Below are 15,474 nucleotides of genomic sequence, written 5' to 3' on the forward strand. Positions count from 1 at the left end.
GAGTTTTTGGAAAGACGAAGAGCAAGAGACCGGCAAACCTAGGGGGTGGAGCCTAACTAAGGGCGGAGCCTGGGGGCGAGGGAAGGGCCCGGGCGGTGCCAGACCCGAGGGGGAAAAAAACCTCTGTTGTCATCCACCAGCCAGGATCGATCCACTGCTAGATGGCGACTTACCAAAATTGTCACCGATCGAGCGAGCAACTTGCTCAAGTTAAAAAAACATTCATGCTACGGTCAGCCGACTTAAGAATCCAAGCTTAAACGCGGGCGATACGCGTGAGAACGGATGAACTCCAGCAAGATGAGTGTGTGTGAGAAACCTCTGTCCTGGCAACGCCGCGTGGAGGTTGCAGGGGAATAAAAAGTCGCCCGGAGGCAGCCGCAGCCCCCGGGATCCCCCGCCGCCTCGACCCTCCTCGCCGGTCCCCATCAGCTGGGAGACAAGCGCGTTTCAAAACACTTCAACTTCGAAGAAGGTATTTGTTTTTAAAGCATTGTACTGCGCTGCACGCAAAGCACGTGGACATTTCCCTTCGTGCAGCGCACGTGGACTGCGACTCTGGGGTGGTTGTTGCCAGCGTTTGAAATCGGCTGGGACTCGAATTTCGTGAAACTTGTGTCCGACGCAGAACTCCATCCGTGGGCACGCCTGTGATCTGCATGGCTTCATCGCTCTACGTCCACAACTATGCTTCGGCGAGGTGAGCCTTTTGTCCGCGGGGAAAAAAACGCTTTATAATTCGCATTCATCATTAGCTTGTCAAAAAGTTTATGCCAACTTGATGCGCCCGCGAGCCCCCTCCACCGCGGAGACGGAGCGATGGAGTCGGAGCTCTCTTTGCGGGTGCTGCTGGGTTGGATCGTCACATCGGCGAGGCCGTGGGAGATGAATCCATCGGCGAGGCCGTGGGAGATGAATCCATCGGCGAGGCATTCCTCCAGCGGTGTGTTAACGACGATGGCCGATGATCCAGTGAAGTTGGCGAGCCGAACGCCGCGCGCGTTGGTGCACTTCTCGTGAGCCAGCTTGCTGGAAATTCCACATTCCCATGACGAGGCAATACTGACCAAACGAGAACTACTGTTGTCGTCTCCACAAGGTGGTGGTCGACTTATTCACACCTGCAGAGATGATGATGATGGGGGGGGGGGGGTAGCCGTGTTTAACTTTTAGTCACGACCGCCTTGGATGGTGCGATATTTCGCAAGTTACTTGCAGCAACTGTACATCGTAATGCAATTAACTTGCACTCCATTCGTAAAATGACATTAAATTGTACTCTATTATTAGTAATCTAATTATCGTTATTTTCTGCAGGGCACGTGGATTAAAAATTGAAACTGCCTCCGATAGGCAACCAGAAATGGTAGATCTTGGAGCCGAACTCCCCCCGCGTGTAACAACAAGCGTGGTGTCTCATTCGTGCGCCTAAATGGGCCACTGCCCCAAACTTCACATACTTGCACAAGTGTAAATAAAGTAACGCGGTTTCAATCGCGCGTGGTTACAGACTGGGACGCGCAACCTCACGATGAGAACTCGACCGACCGGTAGCCCTCGCACAATGGATGCAACAACCGGAGCAAGATGGAAGAGTTGGCTTTTAATTTTAAACTCTGTCCGTGGAGCCGCGACGATGCCGCCAAATCTCACACGGTTCGACTGCAGTAGGCGATAAAATGGGAACGCGAACCACGCGAATTGCTAGGGCGGCTTTCCCACTTCATTGATGGGGGGTGCTGTGGGAGTGGGGTGCAAAGTGGTGATTGGCACCGCCTGGGGGATTGTTTCAACAAAAGGGGCCTCGGGTGCAGCGAGTTAGCGGTCTAGGCCTCATCACTGCATTAAAACACAATTTGGTTTTCTACTTGATTGGGAAAAAAAACTGAATTAAAGTTTTCGTTTACCATGTGACGAACTTGTGAACTGTAACACCTTTATACCAAATTAGTGTTTTGCGCTAGTTTTATTTCTAAATATTGACAGAATGAAAACTGTAACGTGCCTGGGTTTTGCACTAGTTTTATTTCTAAATATTGACAGACTGAAAACTAACGTGCCTGGGCTTACAAGTGGATGAGTCTAACCGCAAATTGAAAGTTTGGTCCACATCTCGTGCCACCGCACCCCATGACACTGACGTTGCCGATGCATAACCCTTCAACGCCGACTTGTAAAGGTGACAACTCATGACCTTTGCCCTCCCATATCCGTGCAGCGGCGAGGCGGCTGAGGAAGGGGACCAGGATGCCTTCTGCGTCTTGGAGCTATGCGACCCTCGTTCGCATCCCGAGGCGGACCCCTCCACCATCACCTTCTTTGGGGCCCTGTCGGAGGCAGAAGAGGGCAGCGGCCTCGGGAGAGCCCCGCCGCATCGCTGCGACTCTGCCGCGGTCGCCACTCGTCCGCCGGGGTTTCTGAGTCGCATCCTCGCGGCGTTCCTGCGTTGGATTCGAAACCGCGACAACCGCAATGCCGCGGGGGATGCGCGCCGAGACTCGCGGGGCCGCGAGGGGGAAGGCCCGGAGGCGTTTCCACTTGTGCAGCTTTGACCGCAAAAGACTTTACACGTTTTAACTAGGGGGGGGTGATTTTGAAAGTGTCGTTAAAAAATATTGCCTCTGAACTCTTTCAAATGGCATCGACACATTCACATGGGCGTTTAGGCAACAAAGGGTGATGATAAAATCGTGCGAAAACGTGTAACCAAACCCTACCTCCCGCGATCCAGATCGCTTTCTTTTTAATCTTGATTTATTATTTGGGGGCAATGCACACGGGTGGTGAATTTACCGTGACTTGAGATGCTGATGCGACTTGATGCTGATGTAGTTCGCAATATTGCATTGGCCAATAATTTTTAATTAACATTTTTAAGCGTGTTTTTACTGAACTTTCCTGCATAAATGAGTGATACTGAATATGAACCTAACCAACTTTCCGCAATTACAATACAAGGGACACCATGTCCCTAACGCTTAAACCACTGGGTAACTCAAATGTGACGGTTATGGAAATGTGCGTGTCATGGGACAGACCACTTGTCAAAGGTTTTGTAACCCTTGCCTTTTAAACTGCAGGTCAATTTTGTATTAAACACTTTTTACCTGTGACCTCTTTGGATGGTGGAAATGAACCAGTTTAATTCCAGTAAAACTGAAGTGACATACCTAATAGTATAGAAGTTCCTTACCCATTTGATACTAAAGCAGTGAACACTACTTTGTGGATTTCATAAAGAAGAATATGGCCCCAGAATAAATTAACTGTTCAACAAACTCCCCAATAAGCAATGCAGTTCAGTTATTTTACTGTAATACAAGATTAGCTTTTAAAAGCCTTTAGCTTTTTGTAATCAACCGGGGCAGCAGCACCATCTAACAGTGGATGATAGAAGAATGAAGTTCAGCACCAGAAAATTCATTGGATTTCAGAAAACATTTTTATAGTGCACTAAACAGGAACAAACATTTCTGTAACAATTCATGAATTAAATTTATTGTATACAGAAAAATCTAACTCGTTATTCTAATGAAGCCACCTTTAAGTAACTACACGTGGTCCATGATTTAAGACGACACAGGATTTGCCTGGAGATGTAATTGGACATCAGTGGGTGGCCTATGTACAAATCAGATTTCTACTGTGGAATAACAGGCAAAAATCCATTAACCTGCTCTTTCAAGTGACGTGAGAAAAGGGCGGACATTCCATGAACAAATCGGCATAAACCCTGCATGAGCAGCAGTAGACAAGACAACCTCCGATTTCTCCTGCCACAACTATTACACCAGACCCTAGTCTGCAGAGACTGAATGGGAGAGCATTAACAGGTCGCCCTGCCACACCCTTCATAAACAAAGACAAAAAATCCAACTCCCTCACTTTCCAGTTTCACCAATGCACAATGAGGTTCACTACACTGTTATGCTGTTAATAACCGGTAATGTTATGACTTGTTAATGCATGCACAGAACTGTTTCATATTGCAACTTGTACATATCCTGAAAACAAAAATCGTTAAGAGCTGATCATTGACGGCACTTGACCAATACAAAAAACGTCCTCATACATCAGCCCTCATCAAGATACAAATGCCAAAGCTTCCTTTGCAAATTTAATAACAGGATGATTTTTCTACATCGAGTTTTTATTTTAAATGGGATTCAAACGAGGAAACCCTTGCTGACTGCCGTGCCGGCTGGCCGATTGCGCCGGGACGGTTGCCCGCAGACAGACGTGGTGGTGACGGTGCGGAGTGCGTGCCGCTGTGGGGGGGGGGGGTGCCGGTGGTGTCGGCGCCAAGTTAACTGCAGCAGGTCCTTCTCTGGTGGCTGTCTGGTCCAGGTCCCAGTGACACCATCCCATGTGCTTTTGTGCCTGTGCCGGGTGGCTCGCTCCGTGGCAGCTTTTTGGCTGCAACGTAACAACGAAGAAGAACAATAAGCATTGCGTTTTCTGGGATTTCAAAAGTTGGCTCTGTGATATCTGCTTCTGTGGGCAATTCCCTAACACAGAGGGGGGTTACACTGCTCTGCGAGAGATAAGGGGTACTTTGTCACATGACAACGATAGCACAATTCGGATGACATTGGGGAAGTGACAAAATGTTAACTTAATTTCCTTTTCTATCCATTAGAAGCCTCAACGAGTTGCAAGACTCTTTCATAACACTCCTGCATGGCATATTTCAAATATTTCGACATGTTTCAATATTAGGAATATATTTCGGAATCAAGGTTCTGTTTCACTGTCATGCATTCCAGGTGAATTGGTCATTTGTATCAGATCTCAAAAGCTTAGCAGAATTGAGTGCTTGGATGGGTGGCCAATGTGTGTGGGAGGTTGCGAGCTGCAGAGGGCAAATGTAAAATATACTGATTGTATTTCCTATATAGCCATTAACACTCAATTACAACACGTGTTACATAAGGAAGCAAACATTTTACAAAACACCTTTAAGAGTCTCCTCAGTACGGTAACAAGCATAAAGTGATCAGGTACCATACCTATTGCCAAGAATATATCATTGACATTCATCGCCGTCTTCGCCGACGTCTCCATAAATAAGAGTCCGTTGTCGTCCGCGTACGATTGCGCCTCCTGCCGACGGCAAAACCAGTGTCGGTATTCCACAGCGCCTTCTTTGTGTTTGCCATCACAAAGTCGACATTCAAACCACTCGATTTTCCATGTAACATGTAAGTTCAATCACCCGTTTTCTTTTCACCTTCTCGCCGTCGGTGACAGTTCCTGACAACGTGGACGGCCGTTTGTTGGGCAGCTCGGCAGCCGCGTGTAGGGTTGGAGCGCACACCAATAAGGTGCCAAGAAATCGGTGTGGCATACACACCGTAGCCCAATATCAGTCTCTTACAGAAACTGTAATTACCACTCCCCCACTATGGCAGACGAGACTCAATTGCCACACTAATACCACAGCCACCACGATAAACCAGACTCTATTACCACGCCACCAACACTCAGGGCAGACCCAGACTCCCACCTTCGATTAGCACAGTCGGCCAGGTCCGGTGTCAAAGGAGTTCAACATGTATACACAAATACTCGCCTCGAACTCCACTATCCGCTTGCTGGCAAGGTCGGCTTTGTTCCCGGCGAGTGCGATAACGATGTTGGGGCTGGCTTGTCTCTGCAGCTCCTTCACCCAGGTTTTGGCACGAGAGAACGTGTCCTGCATAGAGCAAGCAGACGTGGCACAGAATGAATTCCACGTGTTTTTGCATTGTGTTTACCAAAAGTGGACATTATACACAGGGGGATCTATCATGCCTCCCGAAGAAATACCAGTGCCCACTGTGTACCACCACCCCACCCGCTGATCCGACTTTCAAACGCAACTGCTTGTGGGGTGGCAGGGAAGGGCACTCAGTTGTACAGGCAATGCCAATGATCTCACCACACTACACCTCTATATCACTTCCTTCTGCCAAATTATTTCAGCAGTTGCAATGTGAACATTTGACCTCCAAGGTCTGCTTAGTCTCATCCCACTCATGGAGCTTTACACTCGGGGTGTGGATGTAAGAGCCACCTTCCCACATTAGGTGGTGTCCCAGGTTTACTGGCTGGAACCATCACTGGGGCCTTGAACATAGAAAATACACAAATCTCAACATAGACCTGATGTGTGTTGGTGACAATTGGTGGTGTAGCCTTGGCAGTGATGTGGTGATGGTGGGTCTGGAAGTGGTGAATATGTTTTTGGTTGTGCTGGCTGTGGTGTTGATGAGTATTGGGTCATTTTTTGGTGGCGATGGGTGTAATTACGATGGTAGCGAAGGTGACAGTGGCACAGTCTGCAGTGGTCAACAGGTGTTCCGGTCTCGTTTGTGGCGATGGGCACGTCGGTGGTGCTGGCGGCGAGAGGGGCTGGACCTGGTTGGTGATGTCATAAACGACGATGGCCGCCTGCGCTCCGCGGTAGTACATGGGCGCCAGGCTGTGGTAGCGCTCCTGCCCAGCCGTGTCCCAGATCTCAAACTTCACCGTCGTGTCCTCCAGGCACACCGTCTGCGTCAGGAACGCCGCTGCACACGGCCCACAGCTGTTATCTCCAATTGCAGTCACCCCCTCCTCCATGCCAGCGTTTAACAATATTAGCGACAAAAATATTCGTCAGCCAAGTGTTTTGCTACTGTAGTCAACGATGACAAACTTCATCAAGCGTTATAGTGACTTCCACTAACCGCTTAATATCAAAGCACGATTGTGACAAGTTGAAATAAACTAGTGTGAATAAACATGCAGGCTCGGATAATAATAATATTGCAGTGCACAGATGAAGACCAACAATTGGTCAGTGGCTATATATGTATATGAGAAGACTTCCAGCCATATGCAAGAAGACTTAGCGAGTCACTGGTCTCAGCCATGTTCACCGATGACTACAAAATAAGATCACCCAAGTCGAAAAAAAATAATTAGTTTGGGCAATTCATTTGGTTGAATCCAGGCAAGCCCTAAGCAGCCCCGCGCACAACGACACAGAGCGGAACTCCTAAGGGAAGACCGAGTGTGGGAGCTTTGCTAGACGGACCTCATTGAAAGCCATCATGCGAAAGGCTTAAGGATGTTGCTACCACAATGTTTCACAATGAGATTATTTATCTCTGCCATCGGAATTGAGTCAGCTGCTCAGATTCCATGTCTCCATGTGCTTTTATTGTGTCTATTGCTGTCCTCATCCAAATCCACTGCATGCGCCCATCTCTGGCTCGGTTTCCCTGAACCCCTTCTGCCCTGCACCACCGGTGGCATCTCAACAGTCCTTCTAGTTCTCATCTTTGCACTAACATGGTGTGACGGGCGATGCAAAAAATAACACGTAAACAGCCATCTTGGCTAAAAATACCAACCGAAAGCACTAATTTGCATGGTAACTGCAAGTGAACATTAAGCATCATACTTAATTACCACTGGAGGGCCCAAGACGGCATTTGCGAGACGGGAAAACTCCCCCGGGCAACGTGATAAGAACGGAGTTCATTAAAACAATTGGACATTCGCAATGCTTGTGCTCTGCGATTGCCACGACGGGGATAAAATAAGGGCAGATGACGCTACGTACGAGGACATTATTAGGCAGCGCACCTTCACACCTGAGATGCTCCCCAACCGCGTACACTGCAGTCATTTATAATCAGTGGGAATTGACGGGGCGTTACAACTGCTGCGGTTTCCAATTTTCAAAACTTTACCAAGGCTGTCGGTAATCGTTATCAGTAATATCCATTGTCCACGGAAATTAAACACATTTGCATAATCAGTTACTTTTAAAAAGCATGCGCATGCATGAATTATTAAATGCTCTAAAACATGTGTTTGTCATCAGAAGGGTTTCATTGGCAATATGAAATACAACAAGGCAGCTGTTTGGCCAAACGCATTTGCATCTTTGCAAAGTGTTTTTTAGTTTGGTTTGTCTCTCAAGGTTAAGGGTAACAGGCCTTGAATAAATCTGTTCTGGTTTTGAAAAGGATAAGTCTAATTCTAGATTTGAAGTTTTCGTGACTGCAAGGATCCATACTCTTTTGGTTCTTTCGGTAAAGTCACGTAGGTGAAAATTAAATAAAATAAAACAAAAAAAGAATTTAGTTGTTTTCATTTTTGTTTTATTTAATTTTTACCTACGTGACTTTACCGAAAGAACCAAAGATTAAGGATAAGTCTCTAATAGCAACACAAATTTAAACTACAGGTTTGCTCATATTGGATCATCTTTACGAGTCACAGTCCCCCTCTCCATGAACGCTCTCAACCGTAGTTGAAAAGAGTGCTGGCCCTAAACCCTTTCAGAACAACCCACCGAGCCAAAGCCGTCTGGGCCACAGCCCTGATCACATCCCAATCATCCCCCCCAACTTTCCAAGCTCCGTCTGTGACGCCGGTCTCCCTCACCGCCGATGGTGCTCTCCTGGTACTCGTGGAACTGTCCCTTGACGAAGCGTAGCACCAGGCTCGACTTCCCCACCGCCGACTCGCCCAAAAGCACCAGCTTGAACTGCAGGATCTTGCTGGTCGACGCCAGCGCGCCGGCCGTGGTGCCGTTGGTGCGGGCCGTGGCCCCTCTGGCCGCCATGCCTAGCGCGGCTACGGAGCTCTCGCTGCTGTGTCGCTCGTGGGCGGGCGGCTCACGCGGTCGGCCGGTCCACGGTTACAGCTCCTGACCGCGAGTGAATTCTGCGCAGCGGGACACGCACAATAACACCGCAAAAATGCCGTCTTTCACTCGTACCGTCTTTCACTCGTGCCGTGACAGAGGTGTTTGTCGAACCCGCGCGCAACACTCCAAAACCAGCCACCCATGTCTTACGAAATGTGCCCACTGCCTTGATTTGCAGACAATGCGTCCGTCAGTTGGCATGGGTGGGTAGGTAGGTAAGGAGACAGCTGGGCAGGTGGATAAGCGGTGAGGTGGTAAGTGGACAGGCAGACAGGTGGGTGGGTAAGTGGATGAGTGGGTTACGTGGGGAGGTGGACAAGGAGGTGTGGGGCTACTGCTATATATTCCTAAATTGGTTACTGAACTGTGCGATTCAGCGTCACGATTCAATGAGTTAAATTCTCTCTCATTTAAAATTGTGGTTAATGTGTAACAGCACAATCATTCATCCAGCAGTGGATTGACAAAAGTACTGGGCATGTAAATTATGAGCTTAAACATTTCTAACAAGTCAAGTCTAGGAGTAAATATACCACTAAGGTGCATCGCATATGTCTGCTGAGGAAGAACCTTCACGTTACATTCACGTTCCTTTTTATTCTATTCTTGAGTATGATGGCAAACGTATTTCAAGAGCGATATGCTGAGGTCTGTTAGCCACGAGGAAGGATCGGGAGAGAGTTTGTGTTGTTTTCCCATTCCTCCTCCGTTGAAGGAGCACAGATTACAGTCGTTTACGATATGGTCCCTACTTTGGGTTGCATGGCAACAATCGCAGTACCTTGCATTTCATTTTCCATTTATGAAGGAAATGCGCTCAACATGACACCACATTATGACACAAACTTCTGTATTCTGCGTGAGCCGAGTTTCGCTCTTCATGTAAAAGCACAACCTCACACGGAAGCCCATCGTTACCGAGGAGACAGATCGTTATCACCACAGTAACGTGAAAGCTCGGTTGGAGTGCAGCAGAAGGGGCACAGCTCTTAACTAAAGTTCAGGTGGCACATCACAGAGCCGTGTGGGGGGGTTGTGGAAAGTGAAATGCCCCGGCCCTTTTTTCCTCTTTATAAAAATGCTTCCATTTCTGCACACGGTGTTGCCAATTTGGTCTACGAAACACTGCGACCACGTTCGTGCCGAACACAGAAAAACAACAGCAGCAGGGACATCAAACTCAAAACGGGATGTGACCAAGTTGTTATTTTTAAAATAATATATATCAAGTTTTCCCCAATTAGATCTTGACTTGACGACGCAGTTGCCGGGGAAAGGGCACTGTGGGGACGGTTTGCAGGAACTGCCCGAGCACTGTGGCGTTGGGAAAGTCGATCTCGCGGCCAGCCATCGTATTTGAGGAAGGCTAAAAACAAATCGATTTCCCTAATTGTATTCCGGTGTGTGCGTGATATAATCTATCTGGAACGGTGGCAGAGCAGCGAAACCATTCGCATTACGATAATGGGCCAAGAAAGTTGATACCTCAACGCTCCACGTCTCTGCATTACTACACCGTGTGACTGCTTATAAGACGATTAAAATGGGGTATGAAAACTCTACGCATATTTAAACAAAAACGTTTGCGACAATAATAATGTTTCGTGCTATATAGCATGTGTCATGCAAATTGTATCTCAATGCTGCGGAACCAAAAACAAGCGGGAAGGCAGCCAGGTGGTGAGCTGGTGCCATAAATTACCCGCAGTCCTCTATATATTTGGATGTTTTCTGCTAATTAACGAGCGTTTAAACATAGGAGGAAACGGAAGCACCCGGAGAAAATCGGCACACGTCTGAGAGGACAACACTGAACCCATAGCGTGCTTGGCTCCGTACGATGCGAAACAAGTTCAACATACATACAGAAGGAACAGATGGAGATAAGGCCACATTTTTCCTGTACCACCTTCTCCTGGCAAGCCAGGGTATGACACCCACAGGCGTGCACCACCCCCACCGCCCTACTACCCCGTCTCTGTTAGTGCCGGGATTGTGTAAAAATATAATTGCTTAGTAATTATTTTAGAGAAACAAAAATGCACTGCAATCGCTTTACAAACCAGGAAACTAACAACAAAAAACGACTGAACAGCAACAAACAGTCACAAACACACGGTCAGCACAATGAAGTGGCGACCGGCTACTTAAAAAAACACACACAACCGACACAGCCTCGTACAACACGAGCGTTGTAACGCCAGAGGCTTCAGATTGCAAAAGCGCAGGAGTAATTTTCGATACAGGCGCAGAGTGGCAAATAACAATTTCTCGAACAACTGAAAACACACGTGACGATTACGGCGACAAGTCGGTAACGCGCTGCAGGTCTCAAAGGTCTCCGGCGAGTTGGCTCAGCGCCTCGCGCCACCCTTGCCACTTCACTGCGCCAAAGTGGCCTGGGCTGCCTTCAACGTCCGGAACAACCCTCGGTGTGAAAACACGACTCCTGCGACACACCGATCATGCCTTCGTTGAAAACACCAGGCACTCGCATGTAAACATCAACGATGGAAACCGCAACGGACTTGCCAAATGCAGCGAGGCACCTGCATACCAAATAGGAACACTTGGTAATGCAAACCCCGTGGTGACACAGTCATGGTTACACCACGGTTAATAAGGATTTGAAATTGTTTAGCATTATGGATGACGTATACATATCATAAAAACCGAATTGATTATTGGTTTAGCAACCAGCTCTGACCAGCATAGTGAAGTATAGTTAAAGAGGACTCGCGATCCAGTTTGGTTTCGATACATTCTGTATCGCTAAGTGACTAATCACTTTGGAACGGGCTGTGCGGTTGCATCATTCAGTGCAACTATTACTAAAACTGAACTGGATTTCATGATGAATTCCTTGACAACTGAAATCAATAACTGATTTTGGAAACTGTTATTGAACAAAAAATCATCTAAGTTTTAGAATTGGTGCCCTACTTGTTGTATTCCTTAACTCAGGAGTTAAATAGCAAACTTGGGGAACATTAAAAACAACAAAAATCACGACGTTTCGGCCACAAGTGGCCTTCATCAGGTGAAGGGACCGTGACAGCACGGTAATGCAAACACCTGATGAAGGCCACTTGTGTTGTGGCCGAAACGTCGTGATTTTTGTTGTTTTATTTTTTACCTACGTGACTTTACCGAATAGAACCAAAGAGTATGGATCCTTGCAGTCACGGAAGCTTCAAATCTAGAATTCTTAAGGGTGCAATCATACAAAGGTTAGTAGTGGTGCTAGAGTACAGAACGTGATGCTGTAGCGAGCGGCATTGGTGTATGCTGGTGGGATACGTGATGTCACATGTTATGACGTCGAATGGCTTCGTGATATAATAACCCCTTTACAGGAACACCAATGTGAGTACCTCGTCTTCACGTCTCAAATCTCTCCTCAATCTCCTTTGCGTCGTTGTGTTTCGGTGGACCACTCCACGAGCACTTGCCACCAGCTGAATAACCCTGCCCTAATTATGAGGTCAGTGGCATGTCATGAAGAGTGACGCAGTTTCGGTTTAGCGCTATTGTATGACAACCCGCTCTAGTTAAGAGCTCAGATTTGGGTTGGCTGGGGTTACACTTTAAACAGTTGTGGCTGGGCTTAAGTTATTTGTAAATGGCTGTACGAATGCCAAGTGTGTAGTAATTTATGACAAATTAAACAATCAGGAAATGACAAAGGTGAAATTCTCATCCCTTGTGGAAGAGGGACGGTTGTCTACGGCCCTGACAAGACGCACGTCCATCATGATAAATGATCAATGGGAAAGCAGTAAACTCTTTAACAATAAAATACAGAAATGTCCAAGGCACAACACCCTCACATCCACTTGCCTGAATGTGCACAAGCAGAACATATAAATACGAGCATTAACAAGCAGATAGAGCGCTTAACGTCGCATGAAAAAAACTAAACCTTGATTCTATCTTGTACATTGTGTATGAAGTATACACTGCTCTCTTTTAGTGTCAGAATACATTTGGCACTATCACCTACAGTAATTAATAAACACATGCATTAGGAGTGATGTACAGACAACATCCAATCAATCTAGATTTGAAGTTTTCGTGACTGCAGGAATCCACTCTTTGGTTCTTTCGGTAAAGTCACGTAGTTAGAAATAAAATAAATTAATCACGACGTTTCGGGCGCAACACAAGCTGCCCGTCATCAGGTGGGACAACCACAGCAAGAAACAATTGTTGCAGTTTCGCCCACTTCAGCAATTCTTTCTTGCTGTGGTTGTCCCACCTGATGACGGACGCTTGTGTTTGCGCCCGAAACGTCGCGATTTATTTTATTTTAGACCTACGTGACTCTACCGAAAGAACCAAAGAGTACCACACAATCAACTTGCAGGAGATGCAAACCTGGATGGTCAGACTGAGTAGGATGGCGCGCGTCTGTGGAGGCAAGACTAGTGGATCACACAGATACGTAACACTCCCACACCCAACAGCTTGCCAAGTGGCCAGGAGTTGGCAGCACTGCAAGTTGGTTCAGGGGACACTGTGTGGACCTTTGGAGTGTTATTCATATGCGACGAGGGAGTTCTCTGGGTACTCCCGACAAAAGTGAAAGACTCCTTCCAAAACATCACAATTCAGCAGGACCCGCCTGAAGAATGAGCCTGAAAGTCAATGAGGCTTCTCTGGCTGAAGAGGTTACGCAACTACTTTGATTATCACCGCTGTTATTATACTTTGTTGACAGCGACAGACGGTCGGCAAAAGCGGCGCAATAGAGAAACGCCAAAAAGATCATCAACTCTGTCCCTGCGAGTCGCTGCCAACATTGTGACGAGCACGATACGACGGGTCTCCAGCCCCTTGTACTTTAGACTTTCGCAGCACGCGTGCGTCATGCGTCGCGACGTTCAAGGTGCGGATCCAACTCGGACAACCCGCGGGCCGGCGCGTCGTGCCCAGGCCCCCTGTCCCTGGCTCGAACTCTTATCCCGTGACCTGGCCGGGCTCACCGATGCAGATTTCTCTTGCAAATCCACGGCTTCGCCATCTAGGGACGCGGCACTCGCGCCGAGGGCGTGGGCAAAGAGAAGAAAAACGAAACTCCACTGCGGGGGCTTTCCGAACCGTTCTCGTCATTAACTGCGACATCGTTTATAATAGTGGGCAGTGGGAGGGTCATTCGGGGAAACCGCCTTCTCTGCTCCAACGCGGATTAACTTGCCCTCATTTCGGATAAGTAAACTATTTGGTCGCCATTTAGTACTATGAAGGGCCGTTGACCGAAACGTCCAATAATTGCTTCCTTTTAAAGACACCCGGCCGTGTCACTGACGAATGTTGCGTTTGCTAATTGGCCTTGTTGCACAACTGGTAACGTAGCAGCCATCACCAGACAACGTTTTGCTTGGTAGAGGATTGCGGTGCCGTTTAACAAAACCGTTAACGCTTGCGAAATACAAGTCTCGATCATCCGATAAACTTGTTACTCGACGGGATGAAGTTGAGTCAGTCATGGTTGTTTGACCGGACCTGACCGCGCAGGGCAGTGCGGTTTAGGTCAAACGTTAGAGGACAGCCAGAAGCAGTTCAGCTGCAACTCCCCACAGACGGAAGGACTTCATCCAGCAGTGGATCGATAAATGGATGTGCAAACATGCAAATAGATCGGGTCTAGATTTACGAAGCGTCAAATGGTGCGCGGTTTAAATCCCACAAGGCGGACGGACACGCACAGGCTGAGGAGCAGCGTCTCAAAGTGCGTCTCGGTATCACACGGTCTCTTGTGGACGAGTCTCCACTTGTGTCTCGGTGTCTCTCGCGCGCTCTACCCCAACCTCAACACGGAGTCTCTCTCGCTGTCAGTCGCTCACGCCCTCGCGCGTATCATCACAGTTTTGGTCTCCCAGTAAGTATCTGTGCGCATCTCACTCTCCGTTCAGTTCCACACCCGTCTCCTCTCTCGCTGCATCAGGGTCTCACTGTATCTCAGCGTCCCAATGTGTGTCAGAGTCTCACTGTGACCCAGCTCTTATCTCTGTGCCTTGGGGTATCCGATGAACGAGGCGCCACACCTACGGACTTGCACGACTCGCGCTACCGGATATGGGGCGGGTTGGCAAGTAGGAGCCCCTAGGCCGCAAGGCTCCTTCCCCTCTCCTGCCCCGCTGACACCACCACCACCGCGCCGCTCGGCACGCGGCCTGCACCTCGCACGGTCACCGCCTCCGGCGACGCAACGCGGCGCGACTCTCAACCCCGAGCGCGACTCGAGCGCCAGACGGCGCCCGCCATTTCGCACAAAGACAAGGGGCGGCCCGGACGTCGCGAAGCGGCGGCCCCAGCAGCCCCCGGCCACGGAGGATTCGCCCCCGCCGCGGCACCGATCGCTCCACGCCGAGCGGTGCGACGCTCCGGGACCGGGGCGGGGGGTGGGGGGGCCGCTCACCTCAGCGGCGCCGAGGCGAGGTTCGAGCGGCGGCGGCGGCAGCAGCGTAGGAGGAGGAAGGCGGCGGCGGGTCGCGGCTGGCACCCGGGGTCACGCGACTTCCGGCGGAGCGCCCGTGTATCAGCGCGCGCCCGGTGACGTCGCGGGAGTAATCGATTAACGTAATCGCGTGTAATCGATTCCGCGGGCACGAGTATCGATTCCCGCAGACTGACGAAGCTGCGGGGTGGGGGGGGCAGCAGCGAGGCGCGGTCGCTGGAGGTTCTCCGTGCCCCCCACACTCCGTGCCCCCCACACTCCGTGCCCCTCAACACACTCCGTGCCCCCCACACACTCCGTGTGCCCCCCACACTCCGTGTGCCCCCCC

General features: G+C 49.1%; 2 protein-coding genes across 2 annotated transcripts; one reads left to right on the plus strand and one right to left on the minus strand.

The window, feature by feature from the left end:
* Positions 1-339: 339 nt before the first annotated feature.
* On the plus strand, positions 340-3,113 carry LOC116943973 (uncharacterized). The gene is made up of 3 exons (XM_032957360.1): positions 340-475; positions 629-700; positions 2,219-3,113. The coding sequence occupies exons 2-3, from the start codon at positions 660-662 to the stop codon at positions 2,550-2,552; spliced, it is 375 nt and encodes a 124-aa protein (XP_032813251.1). The 5' UTR covers positions 340-475; positions 629-659; the 3' UTR covers positions 2,553-3,113.
* A 310-nt stretch (positions 3,114-3,423) lies between these two features.
* On the minus strand, positions 3,424-15,264 carry LOC116943972 (ras-related protein Rab-5B-like). The gene is made up of 6 exons (XM_032957359.2): positions 15,108-15,264; positions 8,422-8,703; positions 6,400-6,551; positions 5,573-5,695; positions 5,010-5,103; positions 3,424-4,416 (listed from the first exon to the last, which is right to left on the minus strand). Exons 2-6 carry the CDS (start codon positions 8,600-8,602, stop codon positions 4,307-4,309), a joined length of 660 nt encoding a protein of 219 aa, XP_032813250.1. The 5' UTR covers positions 8,603-8,703; positions 15,108-15,264; the 3' UTR covers positions 3,424-4,306.
* Positions 15,265-15,474: the final 210 nt, after the last annotated feature.

Source organism: Petromyzon marinus, chromosome 19, assembly GCF_048934315.1.
Source record: "Petromyzon marinus isolate PM22_M1 ecotype Great Lakes invasive population chromosome 19, UKy_Petmar_22M1.pri1.0, whole genome shotgun sequence".
Lineage (NCBI taxonomy): Eukaryota > Metazoa > Chordata > Hyperoartia > Petromyzontiformes > Petromyzontidae > Petromyzon > Petromyzon marinus.

What these genes read in the sequence shown, in the direction of transcription:
- LOC116943973 (XM_032957360.1), top strand. Translation starts at nt 660, where the DNA reads ATGGCTTCATCGCTCTACGTCCACAACTATGCTTCGGCGAG. An exon ending in CACAACTATGCTTCGGCGAG is followed by an intron (nt 701 to 2,218) that starts GTGAGCCTTTTG and finishes ATATCCGTGCAG; the next exon opens with CGGCGAGGCGGCTGAGGAAG.
- LOC116943972 (XM_032957359.2), bottom strand. Translation starts at nt 8,602, where the DNA reads ATGGCGGCCAGAGGGGCCACGGCCCGCACCAACGGCACCACGGCCGGC. An exon ending in AGCGGATAGTGGAGTTCGAG is followed by an intron (nt 5,104 to 5,572) that starts GCGAGTATTTGT and finishes TGCCGTCGGCAG; the next exon opens with GAGGCGCAATCGTACGCGGA. An exon ending in TGATATATTCTTGGCAATAG is followed by an intron (nt 4,417 to 5,009) that starts GTATGGTACCTG and finishes GTTACGTTGCAG; the next exon opens with CCAAAAAGCTGCCACGGAGC.